Source organism: Tenrec ecaudatus, chromosome 12 (genome assembly GCF_050624435.1).
Source record: "Tenrec ecaudatus isolate mTenEca1 chromosome 12, mTenEca1.hap1, whole genome shotgun sequence".
NCBI lineage: Eukaryota > Metazoa > Chordata > Mammalia > Afrosoricida > Tenrecidae > Tenrec > Tenrec ecaudatus.
In genome coordinates, this window is record NC_134541.1 from 6,244,197 (window position 1) to 6,259,678 (window position 15,482).

The 15,482-nt window shown below is 44.4% G+C and overlaps 1 protein-coding gene and 1 pseudogene across 1 annotated transcript in view; both read right to left on the bottom strand.

Moving 5' to 3' along the window:
- The window catches only part of LOC142423234 (uncharacterized), a 32,421-nt gene that overhangs the window by 16,709 nt on the left and 230 nt on the right, over positions 1 to 15,482 (bottom strand). The window contains exons 2-3 of the mRNA XM_075528458.1: positions 11,308 to 11,360; positions 2,429 to 2,555 (exon numbers count right to left, since the gene is read on the bottom strand). Coding sequence (XP_075384573.1) covers positions 2,429 to 2,555; positions 11,308 to 11,325 — 145 coding nt within the window. The 5' untranslated portion in view covers positions 11,326 to 11,360. The remainder of the gene's footprint in view (positions 1 to 2,428; positions 2,556 to 11,307; positions 11,361 to 15,482) is intronic.
- On the bottom strand, positions 9,030 to 10,926 carry LOC142422338 (serine/threonine-protein kinase MAK pseudogene; annotated as a pseudogene).

Consider the following 15,482-nt stretch of genomic DNA (forward strand, 5'->3'; position numbering starts at 1 on the left):
ACCAACAACAATCTTACTAGCACATTTATGACAAGATAGACAACATATTTCCCTGCCAAGCATTTATTTTCGTTCCATTTGTACAAATTACCCTTTCTATTGCAATCTAGAAGACTCCAGGCGTGGCAATGGTTAAAGCCCTTGGATGCAATCCAGAAAGTTGATGGTACAAACCTGCCAAGAGCACAATGGGGCAGTAGTCTATTATAGAACGGCACAGGCTGGGAAAACAATATGGAGGCAGGTGACCAGGAGTCTGAATTCACCTGATGACAACTAATGATTTGACTGCCACATTTCTAAAAAATATATACCACATGATGGGTTTCCCACCAGAAGTTCATTTAAGGTCCAACTTTATCAATCACAAGATGTACTCAATCCAATTGGGAGCTTGGTGCAAGACGAGGCAGTGTTTTGCTCTTTTGTGTCTATGGTTCCTATGGGTGAGAACTGACTACTTGCCTAACCCCCACAATTGCACTCCAGAAGGACTCCTAGCAGTTCACTGAGGAGAGCACTCTGATGTACTCCCAAATCGGCGGTTTGCACCTATCCAATCAACAACTCAATGTTAGAACAGTCTGCTTCTATAAAGATTTAAAACATTAGAAACTCCATGTGACAGTTTCACCATGTTTTATGGGACAAGAGAACCCATATGCAAACCCTCTTCAACAGTAAAACTAGACTTTCCCAAGGAAGCATCGATGATACTGTGCTTCTGCCTGCTGACCAGCTTCTATTACAGTCCGCCTTTCCCTGCTACTCACACCTCTAACCCATAGACGCTCACTTTGATACAGTCTCCCCTTAACATTTTGCTACCACTTGGAATAACAGATTCTTTTTTTTTTTTTTTGGAATAACAGATTCTATGACTAATATAATTAAAGAGCCCAGACACAGGGAAAACAAAACAACAGATTAGGAAAAAAACCAACAGATTAGTAAAAACAAACAAACCAGGGTTGACACACTGAAAACTGTAACCAATGTCACCAAGCAAGCTGTATACAAACTACTAAGTGAGAACTTAATCTGTTGTAGAAATTTTCACTTAAAAGACCGAAAATTTTCAAACACCCCCCCCCCAAATTTAAGAGTGACATTATCTATCATTTTGTTTGATCCAAATTATTCCACTGTACTATGCTGTCCATGCAGTAGTGAGGACTATCATCTTGCTTTCTTTGCAGCCGGCATCATCCAGTTGTAATGTCATCTTCAAGGAGGGAGGGAGTTGGCTCCTGGAGACAGGAGCTGCACACTCCACTTAACCTCATCTCCACAATCCACCTCCTTAATCCAGACCGGAGACCAACTGTCTCCTCTGATGGCCAACTGCAAGCTCTGAAGCCCAGTGAACTTGGAAGTAGATGAAAGGCACTAGACCTGTTCCTTTGAACCAGTTAAATGAGCGAACAAAGAGAAAGCTCTAATTAGACGTGCAGAGATTAGTTTCTGTGGACTCAGTTCTAACTCACACTGACCCCGTGTACAGCAGAACAAAGTAGTGCCGCTTCTGTGCTAGCTTCAGTCATTGCTCTGCTTAAGGCCACTGTCACACTCAATACATCTCTGCTGCTCTATTACTCGCTTTACTTTACAGCACTGTCACCACTTGGCATGCCATATTTTTAAGGCTGTATATAAAAGCTTCTTGATGCCTATCTGTCTCTTTATAATCAAGGTTAAACCAGTGAACTCAGGGGATTTTAAGGATGACATGGGCTAATTTGTGCTCAGTATCTAGGATGTTATCTGTCACATATCTACTGCCATTGAGCTGATTCTGATTCCTAGCAACTCCATATAGGGAATCTTCAAGGCTAGGGATCTTTATGGGAGTGGATAGGCTGATTTTTCTCCTGAGGAGTGCCTGGTGGGTCTGAAACATCCACTTGGTGGTTTTCAGTCTAACGCTTACCTGACAGCAATGCTGTTACTACCAAGTCCATTCCAACTCATGGCCCCACACCATGTGCTCAGAGTTAGAAATGCCCCTAGAGTACACTTTATTTGATGTACTTTCGTTGAAGCAGATACCAGGCCTTTCTTCCTTAGTGACCCTGAACAGGTTAGAACCACCAATCTGAAACACAATACTTGAGCATATACTATGTTATATAGAAAATCTTTTGATACCTAAAACAACACAAGTATGTGTTACTGTCATGCTGAATCCAGTTCATACTGACCCTATCAGACAGCCATTTCCCCACAGGATTTCCAACCATGTAAATCTTTCTGGAAGAAGACTGACCGATGTGTCTCTCCAGGAGCACTTGGTGGGTTCAAACCACTACCTGTCTTATTAGCATCCCAGTGTGTCTTATCACTCCACTACTAGGATTCCGTTGGCTCATAGCAGGTAGGTAAGTGCTTCATCTACTGACACAATGAAGGGAAGAGAGGATTTCCTCACCCAAGGAGAGCAGATTCTTGTACGTCTCCAGCATCACGTCTCTGTACAGGTTCTTCTGCTCAGAGCTCAGCATCATCCATTCTGCCTCTGTGAGGACCATAGTGACATCCTCTAGTGTCACTGGTTCCTACAATAAGCAGAAACCAAAACATAGCACATCACCATCCATTTTCACAAGGAGACTTTAACAAAATGAGCCCAAAGAATCTGCATCTGAAGAAGTTCACTGAATTCTTTCCAGAGAACACAGTTCTCCAAAAAAGTTCTTCAAACATGACTGCATACCTGGTTTGGGGTAAAATTTGTGAGGAGTTCAAGGTATGTACAAAATAGGTCTCAGAGATGTATCACTTTATTGGAGGAAGTATTTGGGAAGCAATTTGAACAAATCAAGCAGTATTTAAGAACACTTGCCTTTAAGAATTCAAAATACCAAAAAAAATCAAAATGGCTAAATCACTTATCTTAGGGAGCATGGAAGCTCTGCAATGGCACCTCTCTCACACCTTACCTCAATCATCCATTTCTGTCCTGTTTTGCTACAAAAATATTAAGAGTCATGAACACAGCCCACTGAGTGACTTATGAGAACTGTTCCAGCAAATTATCAAAGCCATAGGGGAACTGGGATCCAACAGGCCAGAAGTCAGGGAACCAGGGGCTCACTCAAAAGCACATGACTTGCTTCCTACAGGTGTAAAGAAAAAGACTGAATTTGTGACAGAATTGTGTCAGAAGCAAGGGAAAGCTACCGTTAGGCTGACACCTTGAAGGAGTAAGTTGTTCTTAGGTTCTGTTAATTCAGTTCTAACTCATACCTACGTCCAACAGAACTAAACACTGACCGGCCCTGCAACACTCTGTATTGTTATGTTGGAGCACACTGCTGAAGCCACTGTGTCAATCCATCACACCGAAGGTCTTCCTTTGCCAACTCTATTTCACCAAGCATGATGTTCGTGATCAGGGACCAGTCTCCGCTGCTAACATGTCCAAAAAACATGAGACAAGTGTCAGCACCCTCACTTTGAGAGAGCATTCTGGCTGTATGTAGTTCTTCCGAACCAGATTTGTTTGTTCTTCTGCCAGTCTATGCTACTTGCTTGCTTTCTTATGTTTGCAAATATCTTCCTATTTCTAACAGTAAAATCAGAGCCAGCTACTGTGCAGCCAGAATGTAACCATAATTGAATACAGAGCCGTTTCTCTTGTTGGACACTCTGTTCTCCTCTTTGAGAAGCTGCAGGCATCTATCTGGTTTGATCACCTGTCACCTTGATGAGCTGCTTTTACATCAGGCACATCATCATGTTCCTTCAAGTGGTGTATCTATATTTGAAATGCCACACCTGATGTCATGACAATCAGTGCCAACAGCAGGCTCTGCATGAAACTTACATACAGGTGGAGCTCATCTCCTGATACCAAGGACAATGGATTGTTTCCCTGAAGGAGGAGCCCAGAGACAAGGTCAAGCCAACTCAAGTAAGACTGAGGTTAGTCTGCCATCTTGCCATGTGTGTATCTAGTCCCTCCCCTTCCTATTGCGTGTACACCCCTAGATTGTGCCCCTCCTATTGCTTGTATTGCCTATGATAAAATCCTTCCTGTTACGCATGTGGTTACCTGTAATTGGGAGAGGCCTTGCATGCCCCCTAAGCGTATATAAGCCTTTGTTAGGAATATACTCTCTCTCTTCCCACTTCCATGTGCACCCCAAGAGGGGCTGAAGTGAGGATGCTACCATAAAACGTGTCTTACCCCTTATTTTACTTTCTCTCCTATTTTTCCTGTCTTCATTGACTTTACTATAATCTTTATATCTTATCGCCATACAGTTGCACCTGTGGACCCCTGGGTTGTTGCAAGCTGGTTTACTGTAGCAGTACTACCAGTTCTTAATCATGTTACTGCTTGGAATGGTTGAATGGTGACCAGTTAAGAAGCCTCGACAGATGTAGTGATTGTGTATTCCTTCCCTCTTCTTTCGATGCTTTGTGCATCACTCAATATTTTGTCCACAAAATCCCTCCATATTTCAAATCAAGGCTTGAATTTTTCCTTCACTTCGTTCAGTTTCCTCCAGAGAAATTTTGAGCATGCTTGTTAGGTTGGGTTCTCTTGAAAAGCACATCAGTGATGCTTGATGTAGAAAGAGTTTTCTCTCAGGAAATGGCTACACAGTGTAGACGTAAGTCCATTCCAGTTCAAGTGATCCTTCTGACTCATGGAAGCTGAAAACTGGGAAGCAGGATGACAAAGCAGAGATAGCCAGGGCACACAATGGTGCATACAGAAGTGATATGAACCCAAAATTCGCCAAATGAATTCCCTGTTGGTAGTCTGCTGCAGGCAGGTGACGCAACAAGAGATTAAGGAACCAGACATAAGATTCTGCTTCAGCAGAAGGGCCAAAGAGAATTAGCCTGTGCTCCATCTGTCATACAAAAAGACACTTCAAAGGAGGCATCATCAGGCTGTGACCCAGCTGAATGGTTGGACTCTGCTTCTGCTCTTACCCAGGAGTGTCTAGTTGACATGGTCTCTGGCCATCACAATGATCTTCCTTACTGGTTTTCTAGTCCAGTGTAGGGAACTGCGTGTACCCCACCCTGGATTTAAGCCATGTACAACCTTTATGAATTTACTCTCAGTTTCCTGCCATACAAATGGCCCTGTGATTTTACTGCCCTTTGTTCCTTTCCCGCCGGAGGGTGGCTGCCTTGACCCTTGCTAGGATTGGTGCTCTTTCACTAGCAGCTGCTATGCTCATTGGTCAATACATGACTGATGGCATCCCCCACCCCCACCCCCAGACACCAGGTATGCTTCGTTAGCATACTTACCTGTTTGCCTTATTTGGAGATGCACGACTATTGGCTACCTCAGTTGTACCTTACTTTACATGTGACATAATGGTGCCCGTGCTTCGCTGGCTATTTAAACCTCTGCTCTCAGCTCAATAAATGAGGCTTGATCAGAGTCCTGTCTTGCCTCCATCTCTCCGCGTCTTGCCCATCTTCATTCCCAGTCCCTCTTTCAGATACCCACGTTGTTGATGTCCTGCGGGACGGGACAGTCCAGGGTTGTTGTTTTTGCACATATCATTTTAATACTTTGTCTTTCTTGAGATATCCTTGAAAAATTTCTGTTCAGTTCTTTACTTTGTCATGACGAAAGGTTAAGGAAAACTTCCAACTTGTAGATAGCAGGTTAATGAGGGTGTCATGTGAGTCTCAAACTAGCAGCTAGAATCTCTTTATTTTCCCAGTCTAAAAATCAGAAACATTTAAATTTGTTAGATCTGACCTAGTTCCTGGTGGTTAGGGTCAAAGATAGAAGTCTAGTGTGGGTAGCTATTGTTGTCAATAAATAAGGAAGTAGAAAGGACTATTTCTGTATTTTATTTTTGTTGATTATATTCCTAGATCAAGGATAATGTCTAAGCACACACACACACACACACACACATTCTTGCACAAACATCCACCCACAGAAACATCCTATTCAGTAATTTCTCACCCGCCCACAAATGGCCCTGGTTCCTCGAACTTGCAAAACCATGCATCCCACTGACAAACGTACTCTAAAGCTTCCCCTTGACTGGTACTATAAAACCCTGCTACTCTGTAGAGAGGGCTTTTGACTCAGGTCAGAGGCTCCTTTCAGGCTTCTCCAATTAACTGTCTCCCGCTGTTCAGTCTCTCCTACATATCCTCTTCTAACATTTAGTATTCAAACACTGAAAATTAGACGGTCTCTTATATGAAGGAGTATTCCCCTCCAAAACTGGAATTTAAAAAAAAAGGTTTGTATTAACCTTTTTTTTTTTTTGCAACACAACCTCATCACCTTCAAAGTATTCTCCATTATGCTCAATAATTTGTCAATTTTTAAAAACATTTTATTAGGGGCTCATACAACTCTTATCATAATCCATATATATACATACATCAATTGTATAAACACATCCGTACATTCTTTGCCCTAATCATTTTCAAAACATTTGCTCTCCACTTAAGCCCTTTGCATCAGGTCCTATTTTTTCCCCTCCCTCCCCGCTCTCTCCTCCCTCATGAGCCCTTGATAATTTATAGATGGTTATTTTGTCATATCTTGCCTTATCCGGACTCTCCCTCCCCCCCTTCTCTGCCATCCATCCCCCAGAGAGGAGGTCACATGTGGATCCTTGTAATCAGTTCCCCCTTTCCAATCCACTCTCCCAGCATCGCCCCTCACACCCCTGGTCCTGAAGGTATTGTCCCCCCTGGATTCTCTGTGCCTCTAGCTCCCATATGAACCAGTGTACAACCTCTGCCCTATCCACTGACCCATCTCCTCTCCTAAACCCCTCTATGAGGAGATCTCCAGTGGCCGACAAATGGGCTTTGGGTCTCCACTCTGCACTTCTCTCTTTATTCACTATGGTGTGTGTATGTGTATGTATATATATATATTCTTTTTTTTGCATGATGCCTTATACTTGGTCCCTTTGGCACCTCGTGATCACACAGGCTGGTGTGCTTCTTCCATGTGGGCTTTGTTGCTTCTGAGCTAGATGGTCGCTTGTTCACCTTCAAGCCTTTAAGACCCCAGACACTATCTCTTTCGATAGTCCAGCACCATCAGCTTTCTTCGCCACATTTGCTTATGCACCCGTTTGTCTTTGGCGATCGTATCATGGAGGTATCGTATCATGCAGCCAATGATATGATTTTTTGTTCTTTGATGCCTGATAACTGATCCCTTCGGGACCACGTGATCACACAGGCTGGTGTGTTCTTCCATGTGGGCTTTGTTGCTTCTGAGCTAGATGGCCGCTTGTTTATCTTCAAGCCTTTAAGACCCCAGTCACTATCTCTTTTGATAGCCGGGCACCATCAGCTTTCTTCACCACATTTTCTTGTTCACCCGCTTTGGCTTCAGCAGTTGTGTCGGGGGGGTAAGCATCGTAGAGTGCCAATTTAATAAAAGAAAGTATTCATGCATTGAGGGAGTACTTGAGTAGAGGCCCAAAGTCCTTCCGCCACCTTAACACTAAACCTTTAAATATAGACACATAGATCTATTTCCCATCCTCATATATATATTTGCATGTACATGTCTTTGTCTAGACCTCCATAAATGCCCCTTGACTCCTAGCTCTTTCCTCCATCTCCCTTGACTTTCCTCCTGCCCTACTACCATGCTCCGTTCCCACCTGGGAATTTGTCTATTCTTGGGAACATTTTTCAAACTCATTTATTTGGATGGCTAACAGTACCTCCCTAATTTTCTTTTTCTAAATAATTTTGTTGGGGACTTTTACAGTTCTTACAGCAATCCACACATCAGTTGTATCAAGCACAGAATATATATGTTGCCATCATCATTTTCAAAACATTTTCTTTCTATTTGAGCCCTTGGTATCAGCTCCTCTTTTATCCCCTCTATCCCCACCCTCTCACTCTTATGAACCCTTGATAAATTATTATAATTTTCAGATTTTACAGAGTCTACTGTCTCCCTTTATCCATGTTTCTGCTGTTTGTCCCCCTCCCTCATTTTTTTCTTCACCTCTTCTACATTGTAAAATTGCTGTCCTTTCATGTCCCTCTGCATTTGTGGAAACAAGAAGTGCCATGGAGTGAGGTCAGCTTAGCAAGGTGAGTGGGGCAAGAAACGCATGTTGTTTTTTAACAAAAACTGGCATACTGTGAGGGTTGCATGAGCAGGTGCATTGTCATGGTGGCAAGAAAACCAGTCCTCAGACTGCCACAAGTCAGGCCTTTGGAATTTCATACTATTATGCAATTTTTCAGAAACTCTAAATAGAAAGCTTGATTACTCATCAGACCTAGTGGAACGAACTCCTAATGCACTATCTCCCTTCCATCACATTCAGTACTTGGGGGACTCCCTTGTAGATGGCTGTGGAGGGTATATGATGGTACCCGAGAAGCTCTGTTTTAATGTTCTCAATTTTAATGTGTTTGAAAAGATAAAAAAGTCAAATGCAAAAAGATGCCTGACAAACAATGTAGAGATGTGCTTTATACAATTGATGTATGTATATGTATGGATTGTGATAAGAGTTGTATGAGCCCCTAATAAAATGTTAAAAAAAAAAAAGATGCCTGAACATAAGATGGCATCCTTAGATATTACATACATAGCTGTGTAGTGCAAATAGTATATTTTAAAATGTTTATAATCTCAGTGAAGGATAATGTCTAATCAGAAAAGCCCTGACTGGTAAAAACAACCTGGTCCATTATATCGTGTGGGAAACATGGACATCCTCCCGCAGAAACAGCTAGTTCAGTAATTCCCCACATTTCCACAAGATCATCCTGGTTCCTGGAATTAGCTTAATTATGTATCCCTGCCCACAAATGTACGCCCCTTGATGGATCCTATAAAACCCTGCTGTCTGGACAGAGCCTTTTGATTACAGTCAGAGGCCCCTCTCAGGTGTCCTATAATAAACCTGGCTCCTACCACCTACGCTCTCATCCTGTCTCTCCTGAATCTCTGATTCTAACATTTGGTATTCTAATACTCAGTTTTACCAAAAATATTCCTTGTCTTAGAGTGTCCTGAATTCTTTTTTTTTTTTGTGTGTGTGTGTCAAGTTCACATTTTGTATTTGGAAAAAATTGCTGTGCAGTAAAATTTCTAATCCCATCCTTTGCTCACAAGAGTTGAGCTCTCAGTCTCTAGCTTTCTAAGAACACTCCTGTACATTCACTTGGTATATGGCTACTAATAAAAATAGCATCTTCCCTCCCCCACCCGGTTCTCTATCAAGATGTACAAAGGTTTCCAATCTTACAACACGGGTTTTTCATATCTTCTTCCCAAGGCTCATCCTGGCGCCACAGATACTAAACAATTTGCTGGAAGGTATCTCGATTGTTTCAAATAGTACTGCTTAGCTGTTGAAGCAGTTGATAATTCAGAATCAGACTTTAAGGAAACAGCGGGAGGTAAGTTTTTGGTTTCCTCTGCTAACTGGTTGGAGTCTGGGAGTACAGACTCGGGAAGCCGAAACGGAGAATCTTTTTTCCTCTTTTCTTTGAAAAACGCCCATGCTTGGTTTCTTGGAATGGGAGGCTCCGAAATTGTACTCTTCAAACTCTTCCTAGCTGTCCTCAGACTTGAACACCGCCTGACCCCAACGCCTGCAAGTGCTTCTGTGACCCAGAGTGCCACCTGGCTTAGTGGGCATGTTTTTGAGGATACTTGGAAAGAGCGTCTGTGGCGGTTTCTGTTGACTCTGCTGCTTTGGAGGCGGCGGGACACTGAAGCTGGGTGGCTGCTGAATGGCCTGCAGTGGTTGATGGCTGTGCTTCAGCTCAGGCTGTTCAACAGGCGATCACTAATGTCTGAGAGAGGCTTAGGTTCAAGTTCAACCAAAGCTGGCTTCATCGGTTCCAGGGGCTTCAGCTGCTTACTTAAAGCCTGTTTGGTGTCCAGATGATGTAAAGAGGCACCTAATACTTGGCCAACTTGGAAATATGGGTGTTTCAAAGCCTGGCTTGCTGTTGGTCGTTTCTTTGGGTCCCAATTCAACGTATCAGTCATGAGTTGAATAGCTTCGTTACTGGCACTGGGAATGAGAGTTTTTAAGTTTATAGGAACACACTGGGGAAAGCGGAAATTCATAGAAGATGCAAGCTGGTACCCTTCTGGCCAGTCACTCTTTTTGGGAGTTCCTAAAACTTGGCAAATTTTAAAGATTTCATCAACCTCACTTGTCCCCGGGAAAAGCGGCCGTAAGGTGTACAGTTCAGCCACGGTACTCCCAACAGCCCACACGTCGATGGGAGAGCTGTAAACCGACGATCGTAATAAAACTTCAGGTGCACGATACCACCTGGTAGATACATAATCAGTAATATGGTGGCTGGGACCTTAATTCTCTGGCAAGTCCAAAGTCAGCTATTTTCACAAGTTCTGGACCCATACAAAGCAAGTTTTCTGGTTTCATGTCCCTATGGAAAAAACCATGTTTATGAATAAAAGCCAGGCCTTGCAATATTTGATACATAATCTTTCTGATGACTGATTCAGGGAACAGTTTGTTTCTGTCTTTCATTAATTGATAGAGATTTTCTTTCATATATTCAAATATTAAATAAAGATGGTCATTTTCTCTGATAACTTCTTTCAGTTTAATCACATTGGCATGATTAAGTTTCTTCAGAGACTTAACTTCTCTTAGGTTCATACATTCATCCCAAGAGTAAAACTTTCTCTTCATCCTCTTGATGGCCACCAGCTCCCCCGACTCGTTGCTCTTGCCCATAAGCACACTGCCATAGGTGCCGTCCCCCAACTGTCTTATGGTTGTATAGCGGTTCATCTTGGAAAACAAAGCAGCAGGAATGGTTGATGGAATTAACTTTCTTGTTGAAGAGAAATTTAAATGCTTCTTGTACTCTCTTAGTTTTTCCCACAGACTCCTTAGGCTGGTGACAGGTTCAGCATCATTAAAGGCAGGCTCTCCCCCGAGACTCAGTAGGTTCATGAACTACAGCAATAAGGAATCTGGCGAGGAAGCAGTGCTTCCATTCTTATGAACACCCGGCGTCCAGGTACCAGCGCTCCGCGGAGGTGGGCAACAGCAGCACCGGGCGTCGGGGAGACATGCCGGGCCGGCCGCGCAGGACGGGCTCAGGCTGGACGGAGGGTGGCGGCCCCGCAGCCCGCTCGGGATTCGTTCTGAATTCTTAATATTAACCTCGGGGATAACTCCCAACCAGAAAAATACACGTTAAAATGCCTAAGATAACAAACACTAAGCCATGAATGCCTACATGTTGGTGGTCTTTTTCTGTCCCAAGACAGAGACTCGAAGTCTTAGTGTTGAGGACAATGAGGTCATTCCCACTCACCGATAGTTGAGATTTCATCTCTCGGTGCCCGTCAGTATCCTTCCAACATAAACCTAAGGGGAAAAAGTGAAGCTGTGAGACGGCAGATCACCCATAATGCTCCTAGAAGAGTTCTTCTGGTCATGACACGGGGAGACGCAGTCAGTCACTTTACTCACTCAGCTGTGGACACGAAAGACTAGTATTACCTGACCCTGGAGCCTTGGTCCCCCCCCTTTCCCCTTCAACAACTCTCTTTCCACACCTCAACACCTCTCGTCTTTTGTCAGTTTCTTCCTGATCTTATCTTCTCTGTCAGTACAACCAAAAACTGCTCTCCCTGGGCAGAAGGACCAGGAAACAATGACACAGAGCAATTGCAGGTGATTTCATCTGGGAAGGTAGCTCTGCTGCCTGGGGTTTGCAGTGGCTGAGGGCTGGGGTGGAGGTAGGGTGAAGTTTGACTTCTTCCTCAACAATGAAAGCCCCTCTTGATGCCCAGCAGCCAGGCCTGTGGGACGGCGCAACAACATGATTCCACTGGATCCTTCACGGTGTGCTCTAAGCAGGGCCCCTGTCCTTTCACAACATCCTCAGTCAGGCTACTTGGGTTTTCTGGGTTTTCAACCTTGCTTCATTTCAGGTTTATAAACCCTCCAATCTGGTCCCTGACACTGCATTTCCTGTCAAAATTTACTGTGCCCTCCTTGCCCTAATAATTCAGATTTCAGCTCCAGGTCCCAGATCCAGTTCTATTATGTGAGTCAGAAGACAGAACACAGATAAATGCCAATGGAGAAAGTGCCTCCAAATCTCCTGGCTGACTGAGCAGTCGGCTTGCGCTGGACTCCGTGGTGCAGGCGCATTCCTGAAGGCAGCGTGTGGTAGAACGGTGCCGATGCAAGCAGCACGATCTGTGCTTTAAAACCCTATGAACGATCCCCACCTCCTGAGCAGTCCCGGCCATTCATTCATTGCTGCGATGAAACAGAATTGTTTTCCTACTTTCCCACCATGGTTTTTTGTTATATTTGGTCACCAGTCAAGCTGTTCAGGACCTGGAATTTCTAGTGATGAATTATAGCCTGCCAGCCAGGCAGGAGCAAGACAATTTCAGGAGCAGATTAGACAGCGGAATGTCCCTGATGTCTACAGCCACCAGGAAATCACTCCTGAAGACCCAAAGCTGTTCAGGAGGCTGGCTCACCCTAGAACCAAAGGTTACTCGGGGAGAGGCAGACATAGACGTTTCTCCAGGAGAAGGATGGTGCATCCTTGATGACGTGAATTTAAATCTTGTGTAAAGCTTTAAAGACAAGCTCCAATGGGACGTGATCAGTCACGGAGAGCACTGAAAGTTTAAGCTGTAGGTGTTTTCATGTTTGTTGGGTGCCCCTTTGGAAATTGGGTCAGTTACTTGGTCTGGGCAGATAGTGGAGTAGTGGGTTACACAGTGAGCTGGTAATCAATCTGAAGGTCAAGAGGTAAAAACCACCAGTCACTCCGTGGCAGAAAGATGAGGCTTTCTACTCCCAGAACGTGACAGACAGTGTGTGCTTCTTTCTCACAGGGGCAATTCTATCCTGTCTTATAGGTCACTATGAGTTGTAATCAACCTGATGGCAGTGAGTTTGTGAAATTCCATGCAATCACTTCAGCCAACACCATCACATCTCCCATCTGAAGAGATTACTCCACCTTTGCCTGCCACTGCATTTAGAAAAGTCTTTACCCCCCTCCCCCAGCTACATTTGAGCAGCTTAGTCCAAGGGTGTATGCCAATATGGCCCCTGGAGTGTTTACTGGAGCACTGTGTAAGAACAAGACATGATAGAGTGCTCCAAAGGAACACCCTCACCATCCACGATTGCTTCCAGACCCAGAATTAGACTTTAGTCCCTGGTAGCCCCATAGGCAAATAAAGAGGGTGACCCAGATAGATTGCAGTGGCCTACATGTTAAAATACTAAACCTACTTTGGTATCTTGTAGAGGAAAGTATCAAAGGCTCGGTGAAATTAATCCATTAGAGCGGGTTTACCAGGAGAGACCCATAAACCATCACATTGTCTATACGGTACAACTTTTTTATTTCACCACTGGTTGCAGAACCAGTGCCACTGATACAAGCAGCAGTGTCAAGACAAGTCCCTGGCACTGGCAACACACCTTCTCAAGAAAGGTATTAAGTTCAAGAGGCACAACTTTTTATCTTGCTATTTCACTTGTACCCATCATCAAAACACACCCGGATAAAGAGCTATGTTTGATTACATGTATGAAGTGTTTCCAAGTGTTATTCTTTTTCAGAATGGACTAAAACATTTCTCTACGTAACTGGGAGAGTTCAAGAAGTTGCCCCATGACCTCTTGAAAGAAATCATTCCCAGGTTTGGCCTCCCTCAGACTCTGAATAATGGTAAGGAGGCTCCTTCTTTCTCAACAGTTGTTTAAGGCATATCTTGTATACTAGGAGTAAAGTAGCAACTCCATTCTGCTTGGAAAACACAATCAGGAGGAAAGAGAGAGACTGAACCAAAAGCAGAAGGGGGAGCTTAGCAAACCATGTCAAAGAACGTGGTTACAATGGATTGACATTTTGCCTTTAGTTTTGAAAGTTCCACTGCTCCCCCACGGCAAAACTGAAATTAAGCCACTTTTGAGCTAGGGAACCTTACTTGCTCACTCTTCAGCCTCATGGGCCTTCAAGCCAGTCATAAATGTATTTCTTTTGCTTTCTTTAACTTCAATTCTATCCCAAAGTGAGACGCTCCTTTTACTAGTCACCATCCAGTTTCCAACCAGGCTAGAAGGGGCTCCCTGCAATCCTGGAAGAATGTTCTGCTTCAGTCAACCCAGCTTGGAAGCTTAGGGAATGAAATCTTGGATTTGCTGGGACCCACAAGACTAAAAGAGAACCCAGAAGCAGGCTCTTCAAACCCCTCAAGACTTCATATGTTTAAGCCAATATCTTTTCACTCTTTTTTCCTTCCATCAAAGACTAATAAAGGGAATGTTTTTCTTTTCTCAATTTCTTTTCTCCAGTGTTTAAATCTGAGTGCGAACAATCAAATTCAGAAAAAAACAAAAACAACAAGCTAACAATCAGATGCAGGGTAGTTTTAGGGAGTTCCTAACATTAGTACTCATATCAAGTTTCCCTCTCACTGCCATTGACTTGATTCTGAACCAAAGCAACCCTTTAGGACGGATTAGAACTGTCCCTGTGGATTTCTGAGATGTTAGCCCTTTACAGAGGAGAGTGCTGCCTCATCTCCGTCTGACAAAGCACAAGGTGGTTTCAAACCTCAGAGCTTGTGTTTAGCAGCCCAACTCAAAACCCATCAAGACTCCCAAGCTTTCCTAGGTTATTTTTTATCTTGCGGCACCATGACACGCCTATATCCCTACCAACATGGGTGGGAGGTGGGGGTCGGGGCGAGTAGTCTAGATCTACAAGGCAGCTAGCTATACACCTTCGTGGGAAGCCCTTACTGTTTTGGCTAGACCTGCCAGAGAACCAGGGTTTCTTTAGGTGCAGGCTGGTGACAACCTGCCCTTGCTGTCTTTGTGTCCAAGGAGGGGCTGCAAAGAAGTCAGTACTCCACCTTGCCTTACAGCAAGACCATGAACACCACCTCTCAGGGATTCGATAGATACCTTGGTGGTGGAGTGGACACAGTGAGCCGCTAACCACAAAGTCAGCATTTCGAAAATAACACCCGGCTCCATCGAAGATGATGCGCTCTACTCCTGTGAAGGTTTACAACCTCAGAAACACACAGGGCGCACTTCTACTCTGACATATGGGCCCTGGGAGTTGGCAGCGAGTTCTAGGAATCACAACAACGAGTGCCTGGCGAAACAAACACAAAGCCTTACTTAGCAAAGCTGGATTCCCACCATAAACCACCGCGGGTTTGCCACCTTAGACCACAGCAAAGGACGAAGCAAGTCAACGGGACGTGCGGCTGCGTCCCGCAGCAAACCCACCGCATCAGCAAACATAAACAAATGACAGGGCCATGCCGCCGACTCTGGCCCGGAACAAAGCCACGGCGCGCCCCACAACTGGGGCCACCAGGCGCTCGCTCGGACTCGTCCCAAACGCGGGCGTGGAGCCGCGCCCCCTGCTCCACCAAGCGACCCCGGGAACTCGGGAAGCACCGGGCCCAGGGCGGCCCCCGCCCACCCGGG